At 35.4% G+C, this 18,792-nt stretch overlaps 1 protein-coding gene across 1 annotated transcript in view; it reads left to right on the forward strand.

The window, feature by feature from the left end:
* The window catches only part of AQR (aquarius intron-binding spliceosomal factor), a 98,959-nt gene that overhangs the window by 67,468 nt on the left and 12,699 nt on the right, over positions 1-18,792 (forward strand). The window contains exons 24-31 of the mRNA XM_058738275.1: positions 656-766; positions 3,449-3,558; positions 6,524-6,659; positions 8,628-8,837; positions 10,819-10,956; positions 14,495-14,566; positions 15,657-15,844; positions 16,528-16,699. Coding sequence (XP_058594258.1) covers positions 656-766; positions 3,449-3,558; positions 6,524-6,659; positions 8,628-8,837; positions 10,819-10,956; positions 14,495-14,566; positions 15,657-15,844; positions 16,528-16,699 — 1,137 coding nt within the window. The remainder of the gene's footprint in view (positions 1-655; positions 767-3,448; positions 3,559-6,523; positions 6,660-8,627; positions 8,838-10,818; positions 10,957-14,494; positions 14,567-15,656; positions 15,845-16,527; positions 16,700-18,792) is intronic.

Below are 18,792 nucleotides of genomic sequence, written 5' to 3' on the forward strand. Positions count from 1 at the left end.
CTTTGTTTTTCTTCATGTGAGAATGTCTTTCATCCTCATTCTTTGAAGATATTTTCACTTGGACATAGAATTCTGGAGTTCTTCAAAATGTTATTCCACTTCCTTTTGGCTTCTGCGGTTTGTGAGAGAAACCCATAGTCATTTGAAACATCCTTTTGCTATACATAAATATATCAGTTTCTTCTGGTTGCTATTAAGAATTTTTCTTCAGTTTTCAGCTATTTAATTATGATGTGTCTGGGCTTGGATTTCTTTGGAATTATTCTCTTTGGAGTTTGCTGAGCTTCCTGAGTCTGTAGATTTTGGTCTTTTGCCAGATTTGAGAAGTTTTCAGCCATTGTTTCTTCATATATTTTTTCTGTACTATATATTTTTTACTCTTATTCTAAGACTTAAGTGACATAAACGTAGACCTTTTAGTATTGTGCCATAGATTCATGAGGCTCTGTTTCTTTAATTGTTTTCAGTCTTTTCTTTTGCTTTTTTTTTAGGTTGGGTGATTTCTATTGTTCTGTTTCAGATTCACTGACTCTCTTGTCCATTCTGTTACTAAACTCATCTGGCAGTTTTTTAAATTTCTCTTTCAGTTTTAGAATGTCTGTTTTCTAACAATATGATAACTTAGTAGTTTGCTGTGTTTTCATCTCCTTTTTAGGTTGTGGGTCCACCAGGTACTGGAAAAACAGATGTGGCAGTCCAGATCATATCCAACATCTACCATAATTTCCCAGAGCAGAGGACTTTGATTGTTACTCATTCTAATCAGGTAAGTGTGTATGTGTCCCTGAGCACACGCATAGATATGATGGATGGTAGAGGAGGTAAAGAAGGAGTGGGGGGATGAATGAAGGCACAATGGAGATTCCTACTTGTATGATAACCCGATCATAGGGACAACAGTACTGAAATAGTGTTTCCTATTGAGTAACTCTTGGATTGTTACTGGTCGTGACCAGATTATATGAGGAAAATATAAAAACAATCTTTTATTTCTAATAAAGAAGGTCAAAATGTGGGAAGCTAAGAAGAATACTTGGATATATGGTCAAACATTTGGATTAAATTAAGCTGCCTCTGCCCCACACGCCTCCCTTCCCCCCAGTCTTCCATGCAAAGCTAAAGCTTTTACTTTGAGATTGAAAGCATTAACCCTTACTGGTAACATTTTTCATCCTTTAGTAGAATGAATATTACCAAAAGACTAAGGCTTAAATGTATCAACACTAGATGAAGTTTTATTTCATTATGAAGTCTACATATAAATATCTGTATTACATGGAAGGACTATTTTATGTTGTAGATTCAATACATAAGGCATTTATAAACTGTTAATGTAATAAAAACCAACTTTTTTACATAAATACTGTCTGAAAAATGATCTTTACATCTATGTGTGTGCTGTGGTAGTTTTTTTTAAATCTCAGTGTCACAGAAATGAGTAAGACACCTGACCTTTACTAGCTCTTCTGTATAACGTAACAGGAAGCTCTCAGAACATCATGAAACTTGCAGTATAGTCTAACCTCTAAAGGTACTTACGGTTCTCTAAAGGGTGACTTCAGTTGACCACTTCTTTAAGAGTTGGTCTACAAAGAAGCACTGGATTTTTAGAATGCTAAATGTCACTTAGTCTATTATTTGTCAACTTTTAGTCTATAGGTTTTTAAAATTAATGCTATCCAATTCATTCACTTGTTTTTATATCTTTGAAGTTTGTAAGTAATGGTGACATTATTGTACAGTATACTAAAATTGTGCAGGGGAGAAAGCTGACTGAAGCTTAATAAAAGAAACAAATTATGTAATTACAAATTATGCCGTTTTTCTTCTATTTAATGAAATTTAGTCTGTAATAATCTTACCTCTTTCCAGACTCAGAATGAATAAAGAATAATTCATGTGTTGTTGTTTTAACAGTAGTTTTAGTAAGTTTTGTCATAACCTGATAATGACTTTCTGTAGACTCTTCTACTCATGATTGACTTGTATATTACAATTATAGAGGTTGTTTTATAGAGGTAGCCAAAGACTTCATTGTTTGTTAATGATCTTTGATAATCATATCATCCTTGATATCAATTGTTGATTTGTTCCTTTTCATTTGTCAGATCTTCATCTGCATACTTAATGCAAGCAGTTCTTCAGTATTACTTTAATTCATAATGAGATCTTGCAGGGTTTTTTGAGTGCAGTGTGATAGTATTTTTTGTTCTCTAAATCTTTGTGGTTTCTGAGTTTGGCTAGTCAGTGATGAATGCTATGTGGTCTGATCCATTGGATCTCAGGTTTTGGATGGAGAGCATCAAGAGTTTGAATATTGGGGAATTTTTTTCTGAAAATTTATGTTCATTTCTTCAATCTGAGCTCTAATTGTTAGAGTTTTGATAGCAAAAGATATCTGTATTTACATTATGAGACTGGATGTTGGCTTATGGGTAGGGTTAGAGTGATGGTAAATTAAGAGAGACATTTGGCTGACTTTTAAATGATGTCTTTCTTAATGTATCTTTCCATACTATGAAACTTTTGCCTGTCTAGAAAATGCTGTAACTGTAGATGTTCAGGTAATTGATACTAAGATTCGAGGGAGCCCTAAACACGACTATTTTATAGGTAGAAAGGAGTGCTTCTAGATGGCCTCCATCAGCATAGTTTGCAGTTAATGAGTGCTCTGTTCATTGTTGTATAGAGAACTTCAGACCTTTGGCCTAAGATTTGAATAATGCAATTTACCTTCCCCTTATGTGGTCTTCTTGACATATTCTCTCTACACACTCACTGCTTGAGAGTCCTTTTCCAGCTGCAAAAATGTTTCAGTTTTCTACAACCCATGGATATTCTGTGGAGTGAAATCTTGGTGTGTTTATTAATTATTTCAGTAATTGTTACTATTTGGGGAGAATAGAAACTGATCCATAGTTTTTCTTTCTTTCATAAATTAGTGGAAGCAGAGATTTAGTGGTTAGATGGTTTTCAGTCATTCATTTGGCCAAGTATGTGTAGGCAACAATATCAGAAATCAAGAAAAATGCTATTTTGTTTACATTGTAAGTAACCTAGTATAAGACTTGTTTTCTTCTGTGTTTTGAATTTGATTCTTATCTGACTAGGCAGTGTTCATTCTTTTCTGTCCTTCTAAATGTTGGTTTTTGTTACTTTTATAATTTTTTTTAATGTTTATTTATTTTTGAGAGAGACAGAGACAGAATGTGAGTTGGTTGGGGCAGAGAGAGAGGGAGGCACAGAATCTGAAGCAGGCTCCAGGCTCCGAGCTGTCAGCACAGAGCCTGACGCGGGACTCGAACGCACGAGCTATGAGATCGTGGCCTGAGCCAAAGTCGGACGCTCAACTGACTGAGCCACCCAGGCACCCCTGGTTTTTGTTACTTTTAAAAGAGGCTGACAGTTCATTAAAATTCACTGTCATCCTTTTCGTTTTATTCTCCAGGCCTTGAACCAGTTGTTTGAGAAGATCATGGCTCTAGACATTGATGAGCGCCACCTGCTGCGTCTCGGTCATGGAGAAGAAGAGCTGGAGACAGAGAAAGATTTCAGCAGGTGAGCAGACGGGGATGAGTTTTGAAATGGTACACAAAACAATTTTTAACCTTCCCTTCCTCTTCTTTATTGAAGAAACGCGAGGGGACAAGAGCCATGAATAGTCAAACTTAATTCTGAAAGATTCTAGCATAACTACTTATAGTTGACCTAAACATCATCATCTCCTTCAGCTCCAGTTCTGTTTGTTTATGCCATTTTTTCCCTGAAGAGTACAGTTATTTCAGTAAGGAGAGTTATCTTATTCATCTTTTTAAAATTGCAGATTGCCATTTGTTCTCTATTTATTGAGGTCATTTTTAATGTTGCCAACTCAAACTGTACAAGTTTCCATGATTCCTTTTCACATTTCATTCAGACACCTAATTTGCATATATTTTAGGCACCAATTAAGAAGTTGGTTCTTTAATGAAACACAATCGGAGATTAATGATAGTATAAGCTTTGAGGTTTTAAGTATTATCACAGGTACTTAATTGCCATTTAGCTGGACTTTATGTTTAACATTACATATTACAAAGTAACTAAAATTTTACAAATCGAAATTTCTCCTACTGTTAGTATTTTAGATTTCCCCTTCAAAGTTTGTTTATAATAGCTCATTTCATTTATATTGAAATGCATTTTTAAAGCATGGTTTCAGACAATAGTCGTAACAAACAGCTGCACATATTTAATACAGCCTTTGGCTATTGAACATGACCTTTGACTAAATTGATCATAGACATCAAAAGAGCTAAAGGAGTGTTAAATTATTATGTTGCATCTATTTTGAGTTCTTGTATTACAGAGCTCACCAAACATTTGTTAGCTTCTAAAAAGTCATAGGGCAAAGAACAACACACACTAAGTTATATTTGGGGCTCTAGATTCTTAATTTTGGATTAGCCAAAGTTACTTCTCTGAATTCTTGCCATGGATATTTCCTCATATTAAACTTACAGAAGTGGGCTAGACTGTAAAATGTAATAATCCAGCGTTCAGTGAACATAAAGGTGGTATTATAATTATACTGCAGCAGGGTCTATAGTTTTTTAAAGAATATTAGAACAGAACCGAAGTAAAACTTAAAAAAGGATTTCAGGTAATACCAACTTTCCGAAGAAAATAATAGTTTTTGCTTTCTGATGCACAAGCCAAGCCCTGGCTCTATTAGTAGGTATGTGCTTGCTGCATTGGGCATGTTCTTTCATTTCTCTCCCTTTTTCATAACTAAAAGGAAAAACAGTATCATTTCATAGTAAAAGTAATATCATTTTGCCTAAAGAAAAATTTTCAAACCTTGTAAGATAGAGGAGGAGTGGTCATACATAATTCTACTACTCCAAAACAACTCTTTGGTATTCACCCTTTTAATAATCAGCTGTGATCATGCTATTATTGACAATTGTATACATTGCTTCTTTAAATTAAGACTTTTTTTTTAGTATAGTTTTAGATTTATGGAATAATACAATAAGTAGTAGTACATAGAATTCCATTGTCTGTTTTACATTTAACCCTATATCACAAGAATTTTGGCATTTTATTACAGACTCCTTTATAAGCATCTTCAATTTTTTCCTCATTCCTAAAGTGTTTATTATAGAAAATGCTTTAAGGTCTAGATAAGCAAACTTTCTGAAAAAAGTTACCTGCTGTGATGTTTATATCCTTCTGAGTTGGGAAATTCTTTAAACATAGACTGTGTCTTATAGCCCTTTTATTCTCAATCATTCTTGCTTCCTCAGGTGAATTTCAGCTGTGGAGCATTCAGGAACATGACTTCTTCCTTTGACCAGTCTTTAAAAATGAGAACAGCAGTGTTTACACTATGTTAATTTTTTTTTTTTTTTAATAATGTTAAAAGGCTATAGAAGGCACTTTGTTATTGTGGAAAGAGTATGTACAGGTTTTGGGATCCAGTTCTGATACACTGCTTTTTTTCCTTAACTACATACCTCTGGGCCAGGTACTTTTCAAATTTCAGTTTTCTTACTCATTTAGCAAATATTTATGAACATAGTAGATTCAGGTGCAATGGTACATGCTGGGACAACAAAGAATGATCAAACATAGTTTTGGGTTTGTTTGTTTTTTGTTTTTAAGTTTTTATTTATTTATTTTGAGAGAGGGGCATGAGTTGAGGAGGGGCAGAGAGAGAATCCCAAGCAGGCTCTGAGCTGTCAGCACGAAGCCCAACTCAGGGCTCCATCTCACGAACCGTGAGGTCATGACCTGAGCCAAAATCAAGAGTCGAACACACAACCGACTGAGCCACCGAGGCGCCCCACTCACATACATTTTATTTTATTATTTAAAAAAAATTTTTTTTAATGTTTGTTTATTTTTGAGAGAGAGAGAGAGAGAACGCTCGCTAACGGAGGAGGAGCAGAGAGAGAGGGAGACGCAGAATCCGAGGCAGGCTCCGGGCTCTGAGCTGTCAGCACAGAGCCCAATGCAGGGCTCGAATCCATGAACTGTGGGATCATGACCTGAGCCGAAGTCAGACACTTAACTGACCGAGCCACCCAGGCGCCCTCAAATACATTTTAAAATTATTTATCAAAGCTTTTAGAACTAATCTATCTCTATGATAGTGTAAAACAGTGCTGTTCAAAGCAGCCATTCCATAAACTATGTATTCTTGGTCTGTGATAAGATGAACTAACACCAGAATACACTGTACTTCTTTGTGAAGGTCTTGTTATGGAGGTGAGGGGAGCAAAAAAGAATGGTGATTTAGTGGTGCATTTAGTGATGTAGTTGACTTTCCTTCCTCACAGACCACTAACATGTTTGCAGATCAGCACTGATCCAAGAACTACCACTTTTATTAAATAAAAACAGTGTTTTCTACAGGTTTTTTTTTTCTATTTGGCCATTTATGGTTTTTACTATGATTTTCTTAAATATTTTTCTGACAGTCTCCTTGAAAGTTCTCTTCTTTATATAATTTTGCTTTTTACTTAATTGAAATTTCTAGGTATGGAAGAGTTAATTATGTCCTGGCTCGAAGAATAGAACTTTTAGAAGAAGTCAAACGCTTGCAAAAGAGTCTAGGGGTTCCAGGAGATGCTTCATATACTTGTGAAACTGCAGGCTATTTCTTCTTATATCAGGTAGGAGATTAAGAGTTTTTAAATCATATGGTCTTCATTTGGAAACTGGGATAGGTTCTTGAGGTCCTTCCTGAAAGCTTTTTTGTTGAGTAGATTAAAATTTATGCTGTTGTCAAAGCTATATTTGTGAATATTAAGTGTTTGTATTTTCTGTTAACTTCGATTTTCTTGACTAAATGACTGTTTGATGACGCATTCGCTGAAAGGCCAGTGTTGCTACTTTTTAATTTTTTTACTTTTTTCTTTCTTGCTATTGACAAATTTTTTAGTCTCTCTTGTTTTCTTTACTGTGGCAAGACAACTAAATATGCTAACTACCCAGTGGTAACAAAGTACAGTTCTGTAACCTACTTTTACTCTTCACGTTAATCAACTAATGAAGAAAAACACATTCTCCTTTCAAATTTACAGAAATATATTAATTTTACAGCCAGTTTCAAAAGTAGGGGTTTAAGTTAAAAATTCTTTTGACTTCAGTGTAAAGGTGTGCTTTTTTTTTTTTTTTTTTGCTTAGGGTTAATTTTTTGGGGTGTGAGAACCATTGAGAAATAGAAAGCTAAATAAAAAATGAACAGAAATAAACCTTAATAATCAGTTGGTTTGCTAATAATTTTAAGCAGAGTAAGGCATAATCATATAATGGAGAATTTTGTATAACATTATTTGTTCTTTTTGTATTCATGTTACTCATATTTTAAGTCTCAACTGTAACATTGAAATTTTAATATGTATTTGAAAGAATGGGTGTATGTTCATTATAAGTAGACACCCTAACCAGTTCAGTCCATTTAAAATGATCAGATTTCATGGTTCCTTGTGACACAGAGAAGATATACCTCATCTTGCAAAGTAGTCTGTCTGCATTAGACTCAGGCAGTTTAGAACTTTGAATAGTGGAATAAAGATCATGCCTAAATGTATATTTGGCACAAAATAAAAATCATTGGGCTCTCAGTGAAAACTACCTTTAAAAGTAGGAGAAATAATCTATACATTTGTGGAGGCTTAAGTAATCGACTTGGGAAAAATTAACAGTACAGATTAACAATTGTAAATTTTTTTAAAAATTAACAGTATAGATTAACAATTTTCAACACGTAAGAATCACAGTGGGAAAGTTATTTTAAGATAAAAACAGAGGAGGGCAAACCATAAGAGACTCTTAAATGCAGAGAACAAAGTGTATTGCAGGAGGGGAGGTGGATGGGAGGATTGGGAAGTTTGTCTCCAGAGATTCTCTCTCAGTAAGAGGTGGCATCCAGGAATCTACATCTTTGTTTTGCCTCTCAGATGTTCTGCCTAAGAACCACACTTGGAGAAACCCTGAAGTTGTAAACGTAAAAGGCTAGGAGAATTACCAAAATTGAGATAGAGCGGGAACTGCATGGTAGCGGCATAGTACAACATACCAGGATATAATCGAGCTCTATCACAAAGTCATAAAATGAGTTTTCAGATACATACTCAGTTTAACAGAAGTTCATTGTAAATGTACAAAAGAGGATTGGAAAAATTATTAGGGTCTGGGAGAAGGGTTGGAAATGCCAAATTTACTTAAATGGTGCTAAAGTGGGACTTCCCATATATGGAGAGAAACTGAGATGAAAAAATAAAAAATTTCTTTGTTTAGGAGTTGTTTTGTTTTGTTTTTTAAGCGTCAGTAATACTGTTTTGAGTATCCATGGAGAGTCTGAAATGTCTAAGATCAAAAAGTCCCATGAGATGACCCTGAGGTTCTTTCTAGCTTTTACATTTTTATTAAAGAACCTTTTTCTTAAAGGTCACTTTTATAAAAGAAGGGCAGTCTGTCAGTGACTCAGATAAGAAATAGTCCTGTTGGGTCAAGGACTGCTTTTTTTTTTTCTTTCCCTTAGCAAGTCTTATTTTTATTAGATATCTCTTTTATTTTATCATTTAAAGTATAATAACTAGCTGAGAAATTTGAAGTCAAGTCCCTTTCTTTTATAGGTCATGTCTCGTTGGGAAGAATATATCAGCAAAGTGAAAAATAAAGGTAATACACTGCCAGATGTCACGGAAGTCTCCACTTTCTTCCCTTTTCATGAATACTTTGCAAATGCCCCTCAACCCATTTTTAAAGGCCGATCTTATGAAGAAGACATGGAAATTGCTGAAGGATGTTTCAGGCACATTAAGAAAATCTTTACTCAGCTTGAGGTAAGGATTCTCAAGTTTTTTTTAACTTTCCTTTTAAGGTTTTGAGTTTAGTTGGGTTTCGGGTTTTGTTTTTAATGAAGTAAATGTAGAATATTCACATGTTACAAACCAGATTGTTACTTTTAAGTGAGATTATTGAAAACATTCATAGGGGTGCCTGGGTGGCTCAGTCAGTTAAGTTTCTGACTCTTGATTTCAGCTCAGGTCATGATCTTATGGTTTGTGGGATGAAGCCCCGCATCGGGCTCTGTGCTGACAGCACAGAGCCTGCTTGGGATTCTCCCTTTTCCTCCCTCTCTGCCCCTCCCCTGCTCGTGAGCTTTCTCTCTCTCTCTCTCTCTCTCTCTCTCTCTCTCTCTCTCTCTCTCTCTCAAAATAAATTATCCCTTAACAAGAAAAAGAAAACATTTATAGTTTTAGTTCAAGAAGTGAGTAAAAATTAAGATATGAATTGAATCCCCATTATTTTTGCTTTTCTGGTGTAAAAGTCTTCTAATTTAAGAAAGGAATGCTTCCCTCAGGAGATTCAATAGTGTTTCTTTGAATTAGAATCTGAGACTGCCACATGGCCAAAAGGCATGTTCTTTATGCCTTCTGACCAGTGGCAAAAAGTGAGGTTGCTTTGTTAGCCAGGTTGATTTATGTTGAGTATTAAGGTAAAATAAGAGAAAAATATGTCTGGAATCCAGGCACCTATACCAGCCCCCTTGTGCTTCCTACTTTTCTCATTCCCTATGGAAAACATCATTTGAAGACTATAGCATAAGTCTCACATTCAAGCTCACATTCCTCAGTAGGATGATTCAGGATTATTCCAGGTAAAGGAGCAGTGGCTTTGTTTTATTTGTACCTTTTAGATACAAATACTCTTCTTCCTAGAAGAGTATCTGGCACATAGTATATGTTTAGTAAATATGTATGAGTAGGTCGATGGATGGGTGGATGGACAGGAGGTACAAAATAATAAATATACAGTATAATAATAAATTTTAAGAACCTATGAAACAATATTAGAGTATGCTTATGATTACATAAACAGAAAGTAAAAGGAAAAAATATACTTAATTCATAATAGTAGGTGTCTTGGGAGAGGGTGGGAGAGATTTAAATAGCATACCTCTCCTGTACCTGTATTGTTTTAATTATTTAAAAAACAAACATGTTCAAAATGTCGGAAGTAAGTATGACATAATGTTCAGATTTTAAAAACTTTGTATTAGGTACTCTGCTTGAGCTTGTTTGCTCCTCACTCAGCATCTGCTGTCCATCCTCTACTCTGCTCTGTGGGGGATCCTCTGCCATGGTCAGAGGTGGGGCTGATCCTGCCCTCCCTTATCAGCTGACTTCTGGCTCGGTTCAGCCAATAAAAATGTGGCAGAAAAAGAGAAGCTAGGATATTTCTCCACCAGCTGCCTTGGATTTCATCTCTTCCATGGCTCCAGTTTCAGTTGGCCTGGCTCACTATGATTGTTCTGAATTATTCTGGTACCCCAGTCCCTGGGCTCTGACAACACTGCCTCCTTCCCTTGTCTATCCTAGCCTAGGAATGGTCAGATTCTACAATGGTTCGTACTATTGCTAATCTCTGGGTTACTTCAACCATTCCCTGACTGGCTTCTCTCACCTGTGAAACCAGACCCCTGCGTTCAATTCCCTTTGTTATGAATACTTGAAATGGTTTTCATGGAGGGACCTTGAGTAAAATAATGAGATAGATGTTTTATTCAGTAATCTTATTGATACAGTAAATATTTTACATTATACAAAAACAGCCTAAATTATAGCTTGAATATCAGTTATTATTTGAACACAATTAGTATCTAATTAATAATGAATAAAATTATGATTCATTAGGCTTAGTTTGTGATTTATTTATATTAGCTCATCAAGAATTAATTCTGATAAACTGGATTGTAGGAATGTATGCATAAAATGTGTTTATCTTCCTAACATAGTCTCTCACTGACTCCCACTCCCATAGGAATTCAGAGCTTCTGAACTGCTTCGAAGTGGACTGGACAGATCTAAATACCTTTTGGTGAAAGAAGCCAAAATCATTGCTATGACCTGTACTCATGCTGCCTTAAAACGACATGATTTAGTCAAGCTAGGTTTCAAGGTAGAGACTTAGTTCCTTAGTTCATCATCTGTTCAGTTGTTAGTGTTTTCTTTCCTCTCCTTTCTTTTCCTTTTTCCCCTTTCCTTTCTTTTACCTACGCCATTTTCCTTGGAGATTGCTTACCTCTGACTGAAGTTCACACTCAAAATTACTTAAAAACGTCTCTTCTGAAAATGATGATAACCTCGGATGTTTACATGATTAGTGTACTCTAAATCTAATTTTTCTAAGTCTACTTATTGGACCTATGGCCACTAAATAACATTATGACCATGATCATCTAACTAAATTCTAATGTCTGTTAAGGTAAATTCATCTGTTTTCACTATGTTAAAAAATCTCCAAACAGAACTAAAACCTATAAAAATAACATTTGACAATGTTTTTCACCTATTAGACATTTATATGCTTGCATTATTCATGTTTTGAGTACACATTCACTCCCAGTTATTTGTTCATTCAGTAGACGAAAAGCTTTCCATATAAGGATATGGGATCCTCATTTAGATTGTAGGATGAGCTATTAAAATGATTTCATCATATGATAAAAGACAGAGTTAATGGGCACCATAGCCTGATAGCCTATGACTCATTTAAAGTAGAATGTAATAAATGAGCAGTAAATTTGAATCTGCAGGCTCTTTGTGACTTTGCTAGTGATACAGGCCTAAACTCTGATTTTAATGCAAATCATTTCACTTCTCTGAAACTGGTTTATCTGTTGTTTAAAATTAGGGTTTGTGTACTGGTTTGAATTCAAGGTTAGCAAGGCATTTGTTGTTAATGAAAGTAACTGAGAAATTTTAAATGTTGTGAGCTCACTGGAAGGTAAGTGCTAAAAAAATTCAAGGTGATAGAAGAGTTGCTATCTTGGATGAAAAGGTTCCTCAGCTGCAAGGTAACACAAGTACGATAAATTATGAAAAGGTACTGTGAACTTACACGAGTGGTGTGAATTTACCCTTTTGCAAATTATTAGTGAGAATTTTTCACCTAAATATTTTGTTTCTGGGACTGACATTATATACTTGGGGCGCCTGGGTGGCTGTTTGTTGAGTGTCCGACTCTTGCATGATCTCACGGTCCATGGGTTCAAGCCCGGCATGGGCTGTGCGCTGACAGGGCAGAACTTTCTTGAGAACACTCTCTCTCTGTCTCTGCCCCTCCTGCATGCTCCCTCTCTCTCTCAAAATAAATAAATAAATAATTGTTAAAATAAATAAAATATGCTTTATTTGATATTAAATACTATCAGTTTAATAACAAGGGAAATGGTGCAAAATCATAAATAACATTTTATGGTCATGCAACTTTTCGTATGCACGTTCTAAAAAGCATTACTTGTAGCTTATCAAATTTTCATTAATCATTTATTTAATTGTGCTATTCGTATGTAGTTAGCATGAGTGCTAATAGTATTCCTTACATTTTTTTATATTTTCAATTTTGAAGTTTTATTTTTATCAAACTTAAACACCTGCATGTGGTTTAAACATTTAAAAACCTTATAGAGCTACTTAACATTAAGAAAGGTCAGTCCCTTACTCCCCTGATAATCAACCATTCTTTCAACTCTTTTAGTATATCCTTTCTTCTTTCCCTTTTAGACTTTGTCATTTGACCTTGTGCTGTCCCCACGGGGACATGCATGCACAGTCATATGCTCTCTTCCTGCCTTAATATGCCCAATACGGTTATGTCATAATCTTGCTTGGTGATTAAAATCGTCTTTTACAAAGTATAATCTATAGATATGTTTTTGGTAAGTTAAATTGCATTAGATTTTCAGTTATTTTTCAGAAAGCAGGCTCTTTAAAACATCTTTGAGCTGCTCCCACTCTTTTTCATATCATGTCTATTATCCTGAGAGTCCATGCAGAGACTTGTGAGAAAATGTGGCTCTTAGAACTCCTCCTAAGCTCCTACAGGGATGACCTAATTAATCCTTGTAATAGGGAAATTCAGCATCAGATAGAGCTAGAGAAGACACCCATCTACATGCCTAACCCTTTAGTCATTTTCAGTAGAAAACCGTATATAATTGAACCTTAACTTTCATCATTGGATATCCAATGGAAATTCATCTTAGCTACTTATCTTGGACAAACAAATAGGTACAAGCAGAGTTTGGTAAAAATTAATAGCACAGAAATTATAGTACTGTATATATAAACAATACAATCCATTTAAAAGCAGAGGGTTAGTTAATCATTAAGAGTAAATATATGTTCCTACCTTCTGCCTCTCTAGAAAACAGACTAAGAGGAGAAAACTTTAAAAACACAAAAAAAAAGGAACTCTAATTTGTATTTAGTGAGATTCTCAAAGGTATTTTACCAATAAGACAAGGAAGGGGATGTCACACTAACAATCAGAATTAGAAGTGGAGGGGAAGGAAAGCATGTCGAGAATAGATCTAGCAGATAATTGGGCAGATGGAAGTAATCATGAAAAAAAGAAGGAAAATTCCTTATGTTGGAGAAAGACTTGATTTTTCATTATTTTATAATTGTGCAGTACTTGGCGTTACCAGAAACTGGGCTAGTGGAAGGATACAGATACCAAACAAGTAAATATACAGATAGAATTACAAATCGTGATGTGCTGTGAGACAAATGGACAGAGTTCTGTGAAATCAGTTTTAGATTTGGAGGTGAGAGAAGACCTGGATAAAGTGGGTTTTAAGCTGGTACTTTAAGAATAAGAAAAAGCCAAGCAAACAAAAAAATGAGAGAATAGTATTACAGAGGGCCTGAAGTCAGAACATTTTGCCATTTCTAAGAAAATGAAATAGGTCAACATGGTTAAAGTTTAATTAGTAAGGAGAAGGGTAGGAGAGGAAGACAGAGACCAAATTGTATATAGGCCCTTATTAATCTCGTGCAGGCCATGTTCAGGGATTTCTTTCCTAAGACAATTAGAAGCCATTGAAGGATTTGGAACCAGTCAGTGACATGATCTGATGCCTGTTGTATCAGTGGTTTATGAGAGGCAAGCCAGGAAGGGGAAGGGCTAGTAAAGAGATTTCTGGCAATAGAGAAGTGGCTTGGATTTCAGTGGTCGTGGTGGTAGAAATGGAGAGGGAGTTTTGAAGATAAAATTTCATGCTTTGGTGACAAATTGCCAGGGATACAACAGAGGTGGATTATCATGTGCTGGGTAGAATTCATAAGGGAAAAATAAATGCTCCCAAATACTACCTAGGGTAAGAGTATCAATGGAAATGACCTCATATATAATCATAATTTGATTCTTGCTTATGTAGAACTTAAAGAACAGAATTGAAAATAACTTAAGTTGATGGGCAATGCAAGAAATGATCTGTGAGATCTCCTCAAGGTAGTTGTTTAGAGGATTTCCCTGAGGTCTAAGACTTGAACTAGAAAACCAGGGGCATCATGTTTGAATAATTTGTATGATGTTATTTTTGTCTAATATTATTTGGGTTTTTTTTGTCTAGTTGTTACAGTTATGGTGGTAGTTGTTTAGATTTCAAGCTGCCTTTTTGACAAGATTTCCTTTTTTCTCCCTTTCTCAGTATGACAACATTTTAATGGAAGAGGCTGCGCAGATTCTGGAGATAGAAACTTTTATACCTCTTCTTCTACAGGTAGGAGGAGACTGAGGTCTGAAACAAAGAAAGTAGAGTTTGAAGAATTCCGGGGGGCAGTGTCAAAAAGCTACACAGTTTTGGGGTGCTAATTGCCATAATTACATATTCTCTTTAACTTCATTATGGTTGCTAATCTATTTTAAGCCTGTAAACTTCCTTTAATCTGTTCAGTGGTTATTTAGTAGTTTGTTTTGTTTCCGGGAGTACTATTTAAAAATTCATAGTTTATCTTTAAGTTTTGAAAAGGCTTAGTAATTTTAATCAAGAAAATTACGTTGTTATGCAGTTTGGAGGGTAGATGAGCTATTTTTTCATTTCTTTTGTTAAGAGTTGTTTCTAGAATTGTTTTTGATGTTCACTGAGTACATTGCTTTTCTTTATTTTATGCCTAAATTTTTTTAGTCAACTGATGATGTTTAAGAATGTTTCTCACTGTACCATAGTCTTTACTATGGAAGAATTAAAAACAAAATGTGGAATCCCAGTTTAAGAATAAAGACTGCTTTAATTCATAGATAAATTGGGTTCTAAAAGTTGTTTTATAAGCCAAATTATTTTGGACTTGGAATGCATTTTATCAGGGTATGTTTCAAGGAACAAGGAGAGCTATAAAGCAGGAGATGGAAGTAATACTGTGGGAAATATTAAAGACATAATTTTTACTGCTTTGGAGGTTTTCAGAACTGGTTCTCAGTGTAATTGTGATATGAGGTGTCTACTCTGACATCCTTCCATTTTCCTGTTTGGGCATCTGTTTCTTTCTGTGTACCCTTTGCTTAATTCTGACCAGAGTCTTCCAGACCTCTTTGGATTGCCCTACCTGGTAAAGCAGAGTTAATTTCATGCTTGCCCTCTCAATCCTTCCACCCTCCCTCACCCACTGTGAGCCACGAGGGTGATGGCACCTGTTTGTGGCTCACAAGTCATTCTGTACATTTGCCAGATGTCTCTCTGTGGAGCTGGTGAATGAGAATTAGTAAGCTAATAAAGCTGTTTTGTAAATAGGACTCTTGTATGATAAATTGGAGACTAATAGGATAATATATTAATCAGAGTATTTTGTCATCTCCTCACTTTTCATTTCTAGAATCCTCAAGATGGTTTTAGCCGACTGAAACGCTGGATTATGATTGGTGATCATCACCAGTTACCTCCAGTCATTAAGAATATGGCCTTTCAGAAGTATTCAAATATGGAGCAGTCTCTGTTCACTCGCTTTGTCCGTGTTGGAGTTCCTACTGTGGACCTTGATGCTCAAGGGCGAGCCAGAGCAAGGTAAAGGAGCCTTAAGTATTCCCTGTTTAAGGACCCCTGTTCCGTAATCCAAGTATTTGATAGCATATTCTGTAGAGACTCTAGTATTCCCAGCTGTCTAGGAACTTGGCGTCTACAAATCTGAAAGTGCCTGTATTGCCTTTTGCGTGGTATGTGAACTAAGTAATTTCCTGCACTTCGTTCACTAAGATTAATGTATGTGATTTGTGAACTGAGGGCTTCTTTTCTCTGTCACTTTCACTGTCTTTATGCCCCCAGAAGATATACAGTTAATATCATTTTGAAATCTAAAGCAAAAGGTAAACGAGGAAAACACACCAGTTCTTATTTATATTGAGTATATAGGCCCCATCTCATAATTACCTCAAAATAATTCCTCAAGTTACAGGCTCTTCCCTGATTTTTTTTCCTGGTTTTTTAATTTAAGGATTAAAGATAACATTTACCTCAGAGTACACAATAGAGCTTCATCTCTATAGTATCATCAAGTCTTCTGACCTTTGGTTGCTTGAAGCAGGGAGGCAAAGTTGAAAAAGCATCATTGCTAAAACGATGAGAGCAAAATGGTTAACATGAGAATTAAAAGGAACAGCACAGTTCCTTAGGAACCCCCTTATGTATATTAGAAGAAGATTTTACATTATTAACGTTTCCTGTTTGGGGTGGGATTTGTCTTTCGGAAGCTTGTGTAACCTCTACAACTGGCGATACAAGAATCTGGGAAACTTACCCCACGTACAGCTCTTGCCGGAGTTCAGTACAGCAAATGCCGGCTTGCTTTATGACTTCCAGCTCATCAATGTGGAAGATTTTCAAGGAGTGGGAGAGTCTGAACCTAATCCTTATTTTTATCAGGTAAGAAAAAACATGAAATTTTTAGGTTTATTTTGCATTTGCCTAGCTGAATTACTACCTAAATCAGTGATACCGAACCATTTGGCTAGCCATTGAAAAAAGGAAAACTAGGTCCCTGCCTCATACACAACACAAAAATTTCAATTTCAGATAAAGATACATCAAAGAAAAAAAAGTATAAACACACTAGAAAGAAGAAAATACTGATGAATACGTAACGTTGGGATGAGAAAGGCCTTAAACTCGTTACCAAAAGTAGACGTCATAAAGAAAAATATGATTGGAGATAAAATTTATTTTTAAGATTTAACAAATTGTGAATTTGAATTCTGAACATATATACAGAACTCCTATAAGTCACCTTTGAAAATAACACCCAAACAGACAAAGGCAGTAAGGACGAGAATATTGTGTTTCACACAAAAAAAGAGATTCATAGCAGCTTTAAGTTACCGGACCGTATTTTCACCTCCAGTAATACTCAGCATGGAGTTGGTTTGCGGAAATTCTATACTCTTGCAATGCTAGTAGGAAACCAGTTTGGTGAACTGTCAGTATGTATTAAAAGCAGTGTTCTCACTCTAAGGAATTTATCCTAAAAAATTATTGGACAAGTTTGCAAAGACTTATATGCTAAAATATCTATCATATCTTTTTTCTTTTACTGCATAGTATTTTAGAAGAGAGAAACAACCTAAATATCAGTGGGGAGTAATTACATTATTACCTATTTCATATAATGAAATAATGAATAGGCATTAAGAATCCTAAGATTATAACTTTGTTTACTGACAGGGAAAATGTTTATGCTATATTAATTGAAAAAAAGGTTTCAAAATACGTTGTATAGGATCCCATTTTATTTTTATTTTTATTTATTTATTTTTTTAAGTGATAGTAATTGTTTTTTAATGTTTATTTATTTTTGAGAGAAAGACAGAGCATGAGCAGGGGAGGGGCAGAGAGAGAGAGAGGGAGACACAGAAACCGAAGCAGGCTCCCGGCTCTGAGCTGCCAGCACAGAGCTTGACCCAGGGCTCCAACCCTTGAACCAATAGATCGTGACGTGAGCCGAAGTCAGATGCTCAACCCACTGAGCCACCCAGGCGCACCCCCCCCCCATTTTATTTTTAAAGAGGATCAACAAAACATAGGAGTGTATACAGATAATCTATATTAAAGATCCAGCAGCATATACATCAAAAGATTTTACCTATGTTAGAGCTGATGTTTAGATAAATGTAGTTACTATCAGTACAGACAACAGATTTACAGTCATGTAGCTTCTCTTCCCTCCTGTCTTCCAAAGAACTAGAAAAGTTAAATGAAAGAGGTAACTCAAGCTGTGAGTGTAACCCAGAATCAGAATATAAATGATTTTTCTGAAGGTCTTCCAGAATTTTCCTTTTGCCTTTACATGAAACCCAGCTTCCAGCTTCTTGTCTTTCTCTTTTGATTTTCATGTTGTGTTTTATGTTCTCATTTTACTTTTTTCTGTCTTCTAATGCTTTTGATTTAGTCGCTACTGAACTGGACAAAGCTTTGGGTTCGCTTCCTCGCTTTCAGGTTCAGCTTAGCATAAATGTAAGCCAGACTGACCAATTTGAGGCCGCATTCTCTTCTCACTTTAAAGTGGTCTGGTAGAGGTGGCAACCATAAGAAGAGACCAAACATAAAACACACAAGGAAATACTAAGGAAAAAGGAGAAAACATTGCACCCCAATTGAGAGTCCACTGCTATTAGACTGGATTTTTCTGCTGGCTTCTTAGATGGTTACCTTGCTCCTTTGTGTTACTATTTCATTCATACCTACAGTTGCAGTGTATTGTAGCAGAATATTATTGATCTTTATTATGATTGTGGTGGTCCCAGAAATATTAAGCCGTTAAGTTGGTAAATTATTTTATGATTATTCCATATATCACTGATATATTCCAAATATCAAAGAGAAACAATTACCATATACTCTTTATTTATCATTATTAATCTAGGATAGAATTATCCCTCAGCTTTACAGAAGGTGTTCAGTTATCCAAGTTAATGTCACTTCTTGAATTGTAATAAATCAACAGTTGTGCCAGTTTGCCATTC

The sequence above is a fragment of the Neofelis nebulosa genome, chromosome 7 (genome assembly GCF_028018385.1).
Source record: "Neofelis nebulosa isolate mNeoNeb1 chromosome 7, mNeoNeb1.pri, whole genome shotgun sequence".
NCBI lineage: Eukaryota > Metazoa > Chordata > Mammalia > Carnivora > Felidae > Neofelis > Neofelis nebulosa.